Consider the following 12,109-nt stretch of genomic DNA (forward strand, 5'->3'; position numbering starts at 1 on the left):
TCTCTCTTGCCTGCCCTTCATTCACTGTGGTAACTTCTATTATCTAAAGAGAAAAGAGTGGAAAGGACATGGGTGTAACATATTGTCTCCTTTCTGCATTGGGTCACATAAGGGTGAACAGAGATTATATCTTTTTGTACATTTTTTGTAATTATTTGACAAAGACTGAGATTTAGACTACAAATATAAAATCGAATCATGAGAAAGAATTGAAGCTTTAATAAAGCACACTAGAAATGCCTGGTTTTATTCTATACGTGATAGTCTAGATTCCCACGTGTGGCAGCTCCTTAGATCCCACTCAAAAATGCTCAGTTACTCAACTAGCAAAATACACAGTGGAATTTTAAAATAGTGTAGACCTTGAAAGCTGAATCGCATTAATACCTCCAAGAATCAATATGGCATGATCTGCCTTATCTTTTTTACTTACTATATTCTCAAGTATGTTAGAGTTAAGCAGAACCTAAATATAAGTTATATTTTAAAGGCAATGTGAAATGAACGGTTAATGCTTTTCAAAAAGAGACTCTCACCTCTGTTTGTTCATACAGGGTCAAAAAAATTACAGATCATGACAACTGTCCAATATATATGCATCCCTAAGGGGACATGTGAAAATGCTATCTGGGCTGGACCTTGTTTGGCATGACTGGGCAGCAGGGTTATTTGCTTTGCCTCTCTCCTCTATGAGCAACTTAAAAAAAAAAAAGATTATAGTAGGTAAACCCACATACGTAATTAACTGACTTCATAAGGAAATCCTTTGTGGTTAGAGTTCTATCAATAAATAGCATTGGATACAAAATCTAAAATTCTATGTGGATTTGAATCATTATATTGCCGTATAGGGATAACCTGTGTACTACTATATCTCTAAGACAAACAGTACTCTGGAAATTAAATGATTTAATAAAAGAAGGTAATTCACAAATGAAAATTGCTCATCAAAAAGTTATATATTACCAATGTAATGTATTTTAATTCTTAAGATTTTTCTAAATTATAATGAAAGCTTTAGGGAGCCAAATGAGCTTCTGGTAATAGGGTAAAAGTCTCTATTTTCCTTTATTGTGCTAACATATAAATTCCATTATTTTCAAGCCTGGCTTCACAAATGTCAATAAACTCGGATAAGATTGAGAGCTAAGAGTCTCCAAGCTCTTTGGTTTTCCTCCCTCCCTACAATTTTCTTTGCACATCAGGAAGATGTCACTTGTTCTCACTCAGATAAAAATACTGAAAGAGACAAGCCAACTCTTTCTCACTCGGAAGCCTTTGAAATCTTCTAGTAGGCTCAGTTTCTCAGGCACAGACTCCAGATGGTCCAAAGCCACTCGGGTACTCTAGAAAAGAAAACAAGGCAAGCAAACATTATAAAAAATTGATCAATACTCTCAGAATTCAACTACTAAAAATCGTCTGTACCACTGGCATAAGCAGTTCAAGCTGTAGATTGAGACAGTCAACTAAGAAGAAATAGTATTTCTAAGATAGATGTATGTTTTCAAATCAGAAAATAAAAGTTTCAAAGAAGTATATGAGATACATCTGCAAACTGCCTCAGATACAAAGCTCTTCCTAGATAACTGCTTTCAACTGATACGCTATGAAACTTTCTATAGAGAATTTCATATTAATTTACAAACCTGCTTCAGTGCACATCAGAAATAAATCACAAGGTAATAATGAGAAACAGATAAATTTGCATTTACTTATCTACAGAGCCCATTAGAAATCCTTACATGTTGCCATTGTAAAGAAGAAAAGAGCTCTCAACAATTATTTGAGTTAAAAAGAAAAAGTGCAGTTCTCAAAAGACTTGGAAGAAATATCTGAAATTAAAGATTTCGCCACAGGGACAAAAGGTCCTGTTGATTACAAACCAATAACTTCTACAGTCTTTGATTAGCTAGTCACTGATTTATACATACCAATATAACCGCTAAGAGGGAATGACCTGAAAATTATTTCAAAGCCAATACTGAATTAAGAGGTTAAATGTAGAATAACCTTGAGACCAGTGACTGTACCATACACACCTCTGTATTCTAACTCCTGTCACAGGGCAGGCACATAGATAGCTTTTACATTCAAAACAAACTGTAAATATTCAATGAAATTAAAAACAACCCCCACGACTGTGGCATGGGAAGAAAGGGGTCTGCAAGGACCTGCACGTAAGATTGCACAGAGCTGTTGAGAAGTTAGTGACCACCCAATGTTCCAAGTGTTCCTCCATGTCTCCCACATGAACAGATCTGCACAACAGATTATGAATGAAAGTGACGAGTGTCCCTTCTGGACCGAGAGGGTTGGTCTGTGTGTTCCTTCTTCCATCTTAGATCCTGCCATAAGGACCCTGGAGACCCCATGTTCCAGAGGGCAGAACTACAAGACAGAGGAGAGCCACCCACTGTATTGGAACGTAATGGGCATGAAAAAGCAAACTGCACAGTGTTAAGCTGTAAGATTTCATGGTTAGTTACCAATGCATAGCACATAATTTGTTGCAAAAATACCTGAGCTTATATAATCAAACTGTAGGCTAATCAGGTGGTCAGATGGCTTTTTTTTTTTTTTTTTTAACTGGGAGGAGGCTCCATATTATATGTACAAGAGGGTTTTTTCTCAGGGGGAGTTCGATTTCTTTGGGGAACTAGACAGGGTTAGGAACTGGTGTTCTCATCATCTGATAGACCCACTTTTATTTCCTGTTCGGATCCCTGTCTCACGCTGCTGCTGCTTTCTGCCTTCACCTCTAATTCAGCGCTTCTCCAGAGTATACCCTTATGGCTCCCTGAAAGGTGTGCAGAGAGGTACGGATGGAGACAGTTCGGAGGCTCTAACTCTTCCTTGAAGACACTTCCAATGTCCTTATTTCCACTCTTTCCTTCTGCAACAAAAAAGTGCCACCAGCTCAAAAACCTTTCTGAAATTCTACAGGCTGAATAAAATCTGCCTTCCAAAGCTCTCCCCTTGACAGGCATGCTAAGAGTCATTTTACCCTCTTTATTGTTATGAGTCATTTTGCCCTATCTTCTTTGGAGTTATAGATGTCTTCTAGTTATCAATGTGTAATCCACTGCTTCTATTTCTTCATATTTGCATTTTTCTAATGTGATTTTTGAGAGAAGAGTGGAAACATCCTTACTTCGCTTTTTCGAAATTGCTAAGTTGTAAATGCTGTTTCATCACTTTCTTAACTTTTCAAGTTCTACTTAAACTTCCTTTCCAAGTTCCACTTAAAGGACTTAAGTATTTTGTTCCTTCCCCTTAACTTGTACTATTGTTAGTCTTTTCGTACCATGTGCTCAACTTAAACCGCCATGCATTTTAAATGGCTTCATTTAATGTTTTCATATGTAGGACGGATTCATCACAACAACATGTTTCTTAGACTCACAGACAACAGACAACAGTCTTCTTGTTGCCAGGGGAGGGAGCAGGAAGGGATGGCCTGTAAGTCTGAAGTTAGTAGATGCGGACTATTACACCTGGAATTCATAAACAACAAGGTCCTATTGGACAGCACGGAGAACTCTATTCAATATCCTGAGATAAATCATAATGGAAAAAATATAAAAAAGACTGTACATACATTTATAGCTGGATCACAGTATGTTGTACATAAGAAATTAACACAGCATTGCTAATGAACTATATTTCACTAAAAAAAAAAATGACATGTTTCTTAGCATAGTCCTTCATGCGTAGATTTAGGAGAACTAGTAGTTTTAGCCACCATATATGCTACATTCATTTAAATAGTAAAATTATAGCTTTCCTCAAGAATTATATTGGCCCTTGAATAGTAAAATACAAATCAATGCCATGGTGATTTTAAAGCAGAATTTTATGCATTGGATAAACTCTTCTTCATAAACAATAGCTTTAGTACAACTTGTTGTTTAAAAACTTTCATTTTTTCATCTCATAATTTTCCTCACTCAAAAGTGATGCTCTAAACTTGGGTTAAATATTAATATGTTAAACTCAAACTCACTGTGATCTTAAAATAAGCAAATAATCTTTTCCCTACTGTAAAACCAGTAGGTTATGTAAGTATTTTGGCTTAGAATTTTCAATCAACCAAGTGATGCATGAAAAAGGTTTTTTTTTGTTGCATGTTTACATGTACTAGTTTATTTTGACTATTTGATTATGTTTGGGGGTACTTATTCAAATGGTGACTTTTTTTGAGTAAACCTTCAATCTTAAAAAAATTGCTTGGCTCCTTCTTACGTACAGTTATTTTTCTACTTCCATCCCCAACTTCCTGTGTCTCAGTTAATATCTTCATATTTTCTCTTCATCTTTTTCAGTTGTGATTATTTTATATTCCATTTTTGGGTTGTTTTGCAATATCTCATTCAATATCAGAAATATTTTCTGGTACACACGTCTTTCTCTTTATCCTTATATTCTAGTCAATCGATTAACACCAAATGTATTATCTAGGTAACACAGAAAAATTCGTAAGACATAGACAGCACACTTTCTGTTCTGCAGGAACTTTTAATTTACTGGAAGGAGAATACGCATATGCAAAAGATGTAAGAACAAAGAAAAAAATTAACTGCATTTATTTTAAGGAAATTACACGTACAGATGCTGAGATTTTTAAGTCATCTGCAACAGTAAGATATGAAGTAATGAAGATAATGAGACCAGGCCTGCAGGCATCTCAGGTCTCATAATTTTACGACTGAGTGGTATTGGGGAGCACATTTATTTTTTGTCCTTCTCTCTCTCTATGCATGTAAGTGCGCTTAAACCTACCACTTTCAAATACAGACTTAAGAGTATGCACATTCACATTCGAACTCAATTTTTTGTTTTGTTTTTTAACGTGAGGCTGGCTGGGATTCTGTGATTAGGGTCTTGTCACATTACATGGCATTTCAAGTTCACCTTCCCCCAAAAGTTTACTGTGCTAGAGAGACAAGAAGTAATAGCAGATGGGAAGTCTAACCAGGGTTTGTTGGATTTTAGAGATACTATGAGGGCCTACAGCCTGCTAGCTCTTAGGGCAAAACACCTCACGGAGAGTCAGGGAAGCTTTTTATTTTTTAAGTTGGTTAATTATTTCTGTCTTACATAGTTGAATGCTTTAAAGGGCACAGATAAGTCTTCTCTGGTAGGATTAAAGGAACAACTTCTCAAGTTTTAATGATGGCACTAGCAAATGACAGGTCCTTAACCTGTCTTTAATTTCCTGAAACCAATTTCCCAGAAAAACTAAATCAGACAATCACAGAGGGGTTTGAAGATTATTTCTCTTTTGAAAATGTTACAAGATACTAAATTTCGTATCAAATTTGAAAACAAACAGAAATTCAGAACTAAGACTCCATTTCGTAAAGATCAATACAACACAAGGAATATAGTATGTGGTTTATCTCAGAGGCTTAAGAAGTTGGACTTCCACTGGCCTAGGAAGCAAATGATCAATTATACCTACTTCTATGTAGTAGGACAATTAAAAACTGAACTATACAAATGTAATTCAGTTTCACAATACAATTCTTAATCCTCATACCACCATATAATGTAGATACTGTTTTCCCCACTTTGCAGATGAAGCAACTGAGGAGCAAAGTGTAAGTAACCCTACAGTCACTCACATAGTGGCAAAATTGTAGTCTATTTTCCTGGTAAATCACCAATTGAAAAGGAGAGCAGCCCGAAGCTGTAACAGTATGTGCTTTAAGTAAATTCCTAATCCCGTGCTAGCCATCAACTCTTAGCAGCTAGAATTCTGAAGATATGTCCTTGGAGAACTTGAACCCGGGAAGAATTTCATTTTGTCAGTTCTGAAGCGTCTGTGCTTAAGACCATGCATCCAATACACATTCACACAGAAGGGGTCGGGACATCTTTTCTGTTGATTAAAGGATGTCAGGTATGAAATTGAGTTTTATGATACTAACATTTCCTTTTCTTTTTTGTAACATCTAACACTAGTATAACACACAAACTGCCCATAAGAGATGTTTTAATAAATGTTGGCCGCCTGAAGACAATGGCAGAGTTACCATGTTCTAACCAACCTACTGAATCCTGGCCTCTACATTAAAAACCTAGAAGCAAAAGTCTGCTGTTTCATTTATTTTCTCTAGACTAAGGGTAAGATCCAGTGGTAGAAACAATAGTGAAATTCAGAAATCCTGTCTGTTAAGTCTTCCGGCTTTTGCACCTACAGGCTTGTTTAGATATCTGTTGGAAAGGGCCATGAATCAGCTGGCAATTGTACTATTCCAAAACCTTCAACACACACCAAACTGCTATGGAGCTGAACGGTTTGTACTGGTGCACAGAATATTTTTCTTTAGGCGTTCCTCTGCTTCAGACTTCAGGGAAATTGGATAATACAGCGTGACAACATAAGTAGCAGTTATTAGAAACTAGAAAGGCGCTTCACTGCAATTCTTAAGATTCCTGTCTCCCATAGACAAAGCTTACAAAACAGATTTAATAGGTATATTTTAGCAAATATACTTTTCTTCGTAAAACTCCATGTGTCTATTTTCTTATTAACATATAACAACCACCATTTTCTTATAGGGCTATTGAAATCACATGTTTTGAGGTTCAGATGGTAAAGGATATAGTCTCTATATTTTTACTTTAAAAATGTGTGTGCACTTCTGGCACTATACAGATATTAAGTAAAAGAGGTTATGAAGCAGTTTATTGGGGTTCAAAAATGCAATGAAGTTTCATTTGGAAAGAGATCCACTGCAAAACTTTTCTTGACAAATGGCTGAAAGGGGTAAAAGGACCTGCGTAAACAAGTTGGAAGGACAGGAAGACTGAGATCATGAAGAGAAGAGACTGTCTGCCTTTTTCACTTGCGGACTCAACCCAGCACAGCTGTATCTGCTTCACAGGGTCCTCTTTTCACCCAAACTGTAGGACACTTGTTGGAACCAAGCGAAAAAGTAGCAGAAAACAGGCTGGTAAAGTCATTTTGTAGATATATGTCCTTCAAAGAGCCCCAGTGCTCAAAGTTGTGTGGATTCTTTGGAATATTAGAGGAGTTCTTTATTTCTAGATTGTGTACTTTTGATACCAAGTGGGACCCTGTGGGACTCCTGAGCACAAGAGCCTCTGAGTCGCCCCCATTTCTTACTTATACAAGATAGGCTTTATTCAGCCTCCATGAGGCTTCCCTTGTAGCTTAGTCAGTAAAGAGTCTGGCTGCAATGCAGGAATCCGCTTGTGATGCAGGAGACCGGGGTTCAATTCCTGGGTCTGGAAGATCCCTTGGAGAAGCAAAGAGCAAACCCATTCTGGTACTTTTCCCTGGAAAATCCCATGAACACAGGAGCCTGGCGGGCTACAGTCCATGAGGTCGCAAGAGTTGGGCGTGACTTAGCAACTTAAACTACCAAACTACTATAACCTTCTCAGTGTTCTAAGGAGCAGGTTCAAACAGTTGCTAATTAGGGAAGGAAGGGGATGCTAAGACATGGAAGTCAAACAAAACAAAACAAAACAAAACAAAACAATAGGGCAGCCTTGGGTAAAGTCCAGTTTCCCTCACAAGGGATACATAACAGTGGAGCTGTTTTGCAGATACTGAACTCCCCACAAGGCAGTCTGCTGCCCAGACCACTGGGAACCAGAAGGTAGATGATGCTGACTCCCACCTACCTCACCACCAACCAATCAGAAGAATGTCCATGAGCTGACCATGTCCTCTTGAACCATTACTGTAAAACTTTTCACTATACCTCCAGGTTGGGACACACAGCTTCGAGGGCATTAGCCCGCTGTGGCTTTTCTGGGCCGGGTAAAGCAATAAAGCTCTTCTTTTCTACTTCAGCCAAAACTGTGTGTCTAAGATTTAATTTGGTGCCTGGGTACAGAGGCCAGATTCGGCTTCACTTTAACAGAGATTTCAAAATTAGACACCCACTTAGAAATGTTTACATGTGTCTTGGGATTAGAAGGTACACAGGCTCGGTAAAACAAAACATCAGCTTAATGTGGCAATTTAACATCAGTTACTATATTTGATTTAAAACCCAAAACTTTTGTCAGTAACAAATTCTATTTGTCTTCATGTAATAGCATTCTAATCAAATGTGGTAGAAGATTTCCTTTAAAAGCACAAATTTATGAAATAGGAGAATATCTTTACTGGAAAATCTGAAAAGAAGATGGTCTAGGTGTTTTCCAAATCTCATCCACAATAATTTTTTTCAGTGAAGACCAATAAAAAACTGTCATTCTAGATTATTGATTTCTAGATATAACCAAATCATGAGTTACAGTCAACACATGATCTTATCGTTATCTTAATTTGGGGATTTTTTTTTTTTTTCCAATAAGAGAACATCAGGAATGAGTCAAAGGAGAAAGGAAGTCAGAAGGAATAAACATCTCTCTTTTGCTCCAGATTCCCTCTTTAAATATTTTTTCCTGCCACTCCTGATACAAAAGAACAAGATACAAAGAATAAAGAGGACCAGTTTAGTGTTCTCTGTAGGCTAGGTGATGAATCAGGCTCTCACAACCAGTCTATAAGGAGGAGGGTCTTGCGGTCCACGTTTTCATTTATGAAGTCACTTCATTTCTTAAAACTAAAACTAAATGTACTCAACAAAGGAAAGAAATTTGAGAAGGTTTGCCCCCAAAATGTGATTGCATGTTAATAATGGGCAAATAGTGTAAGCAAGGGTTTCCTGAAAGAGACTGAGTTTAGCAATTTCTACTTGAGGTGGTAGGTTAAGAAACTGTGCCTATGGATGTACTGGTCCCAGTCATGTGTTTGGAGAACAGTGATGAGGTGGAAGGGATGCTGAATCAGAAGTCAGTCTGCCTTATTTGTGGAGCGGCATAGTTCCAATAATATTACCTGTATTTTGTGGTCTGAGGAGTATCACTTTCCCCTGCCCTTCTTTTTCAGTTGATTTTCTGTTTTTTGCCACGCCATGCACCTTGTGGATCTTAGTTCCCCCACCAGGGATTGAATCCACACCGTCAGCAGTGAAAGCTCGGAGCCCTAACCATTGGACCACCAGAGAATTCCTGCCCTGCCCTTCTAACCTTCAATCTTTTATTTGCAAAACAGGCATACACAATGATGATCTCTATTATTCCGCACTCAGAGGGTAACTGTGACTATTAAGGAAGCGTGACTGTGAAAGTGGATTGAAAACAGTTCAGTTCAGTCGCTCAGTTGTGTCCGACTCTTCGCAACCATATGAATCGCAACACGCCAGGCCCCCCTGTCCATCATCAACTCCCAGAGTTTACCCAAACTCATGTCCATCGAGTCAGTGATGCCATCCAGCCATCTCATCCTCTGTCGTCCCCTTCTCCTCCTGCCCCCAATCCCTCCCAGCATCAGGATCTTTTCCGATGAGTCAACTCTTTGCATGAGGTGGCCAAAGTATTGGAGTTTCAGCTTCACTGTCAGTCCTTCCAATGAACACCCAGTCCTTCCAGTGAACACCCAGGACTGATTTAGGATGGACTGGTTGGATCTCCTTGTAGTCCAAGGTACTCTTAGGAGTCTTCTCCAGTACCACAGTTCAAAAGCATCAATTCTTCAGCACTCAGCTTGCTTCACAGTCCAACTCTCACAGCCATATATGACTACTGGAAAAACCAAAGCCTTGACTAGATGGACCTTTGTTGGCAAAGTAATGTCTCTGCTTTTGAATATGGTATCTAGGTTGGTCATAACTTTCCTTCCAAGGAGTGTCTTTTAATTTCATGGCAGCAATCACCATTTGCAGTGATTTTGGAGCTCCCCCCAAAATAAAGTCTGACACTGTTTCCACTGTTTCCCCATCTATTTCCCATGAAGTGATGGGACCAGATGCCATGATCTTTGTTCTGAATGTTGAGATTTAAGCCAACTTTTTCACTCTCCTCTTTCACTTTCATCAAGAGGCTCTTTAGTTCTTCTTCACTTTCTGCCATAAGGGTGGTGTCATGTGCATATCTGAGGTTATTGATATTTCTCCCATCAATCTTGATTCTAGCTTGTGCTTCTTCCAGCCCAGCGTTTCTCATGATGTACTCTGCATATAAGCTAAATAAGCAGGGTGACAATATACAGCCTTGACGTACTCCTTTTCCTATTTGGAACCAGTCTGTTGTTCCATGTCCAGTTCTGTTGTTTCCTGACTTGCATATAAGTTTCTCAAGAGGCATGTCAGGTGGTCTGGTATTCCCATCTCTTTCAGAATTTTCCAGTCAATCAAGCAGAAATAGATGTTTTTCTGGAACTCTCTTGCTTTTTGATGATCCAGCAGATGTTGGCAATTTGATCTCTGGTTCCTCTGCCTTTTCTAAAACCAGCTTGAACATCTGGAAGTTCACAGTTCACATATTGCTGAAGCCTGGTTTGGAGAATTTTGAGCATTACTTTACTAGCTTGTGAGATGAGTGCAATTGTGAGGTAGTTTGAGTATTCTTTGGCATTGCCTTTCTTTGGGATTGGAATGAAAACTGACCTTTTCCAGTCCTGTGGCCACTGCTCAGTTTTCCAATTTTGCTGGAAAATAAGAGTCTGAAATGCAGTACTTGGATGCAATCTCAAAAACTACAGAAGGATCTCTGTTAGTTTCCAAGGCAAACCATTCAATATCATCGTAATCCAACCCTATGCCCCAACCAGTAATGCTGAAGAAGCTGAAGTTGAACGGTTCTGTGAAGACCTACAAGACCTTGTAGAACTAACACCTAAAAAACATGTCCTTTTCATTATAGAGGACTAAAGTGCAAAAGTAGGAAGTCAAGAAACACCTGGAGTAACAGGCAAATTTGGCCTTGGAGTACAGAATGAAGCAGGGCAAAGACTAATAGAGTTTTGCCAAGAGAACACACTGGTCATAGCAAACACCCAACAACACAAGAGAAGACTCTACACATGGACATCACCAGATAGTCAACACTGAAATCAGATTGATTATATTCTTTGCAGCCAAAGATAGAGAAGCTCTATACAGTCAACAAAAACAAGACTGGGAGCTGACTGTGGCTCAGCTCATGAACTCCTTATCGCCAAATTCAGACTGAAATTGAAGAAAATAGGGAAAACCACTAGACCATTCAAGTATGACCTAAATCAAATCCCTTAGGATTATACAGTGGAAGTGAGAAATAGATTTATGGGACTAGATCTGATAGACAGAGTGCCTGATGAACTATGGACAGAGGTTCCTGACATTGCACAGGAGAAAGGGATCAAGACCATCCCCATGGAAAAGAAACGCAAAAAAGCAAAATGGCTGTCTGAGGAGGCCTTACAAATAGCTGTGGAAAGAAGAGAAGTGAAAAGCAAAGAAGAAAAGGAAAGATATAAGCATCTGAATGCAGAGTTCCAAAGAATAGCAAGGAGAGATAAGAAAGCCTTCCTCAGTGATCAATGCAAAGAAACAGAGGAAAAGAACAGAATGGGAAAGACTAGAGATCTCTTCAAGAAAATTAGAGATAACAAGGGAAAACTGTCAAGGACTTTCTAAATAGCAAGTATTAAAACAACAACAACAAAAAAGTGATTCTGTGAAGTACTGTCAGCTGCAGCATTCTCAAATGGAGAAAAGGAGGTCAGGTCAGTGACAATCTAATATTACAGCTAATAAAAATCAGTCAACAGAGTACAAAGCAGAAACAAGGCAAACTAAATTAATTAAAACTACGTCCAATATTTAGAAAGATACTTACTGTTCAACAGACATCATCCAAAACACAAAAGTAATGGAAGTGTAATGGTACGTGAGTGACATTTGTACATACTGTGCCCTCGGGGCGGGGGCGGGGGGGGGGGATGTTCCCTCCAGTCTCCTTATCTGGTTAATACTTTCCCCCCAACAATATGAGCATTTTCAAGCATATAGGAAATCTGAAAGAAATTTACAGGGATCACCCAAATACCGATCACCTAGATTCTATTGTTAACACTGTGTTATATTTGCCTTATTACATATTAATCCATCTATCGTTCCCAACATCTATCCACTAACTCAGTTTGTTTTTTGTACACATTACGAAGTAAATTGTGCACATTATTACCCTTTACTCTAAAGCCTTCAGCGTGCATATCGTTAACTCCACTTGAATATGTTTAATGTAAAATTTGTATTAT

At 38.4% G+C, this 12,109-nt stretch overlaps 1 protein-coding gene across 1 annotated transcript in view; it reads right to left on the reverse strand.

The window, feature by feature from the left end:
• The window catches only part of CEP128 (centrosomal protein 128), a 469,424-nt gene that overhangs the window by 28,321 nt on the left and 428,994 nt on the right, over positions 1 to 12,109 (reverse strand). Inside the window, exon 20 of the mRNA XM_052647177.1 lies at positions 1,269 to 1,346. Coding sequence (XP_052503137.1) covers positions 1,269 to 1,346 — 78 coding nt within the window. The remainder of the gene's footprint in view (positions 1 to 1,268; positions 1,347 to 12,109) is intronic.

Source organism: Budorcas taxicolor, chromosome 10 (genome assembly GCF_023091745.1).
Source record: "Budorcas taxicolor isolate Tak-1 chromosome 10, Takin1.1, whole genome shotgun sequence".
NCBI classification, from domain to species: Eukaryota; Metazoa; Chordata; class Mammalia; order Artiodactyla; family Bovidae; genus Budorcas; species Budorcas taxicolor.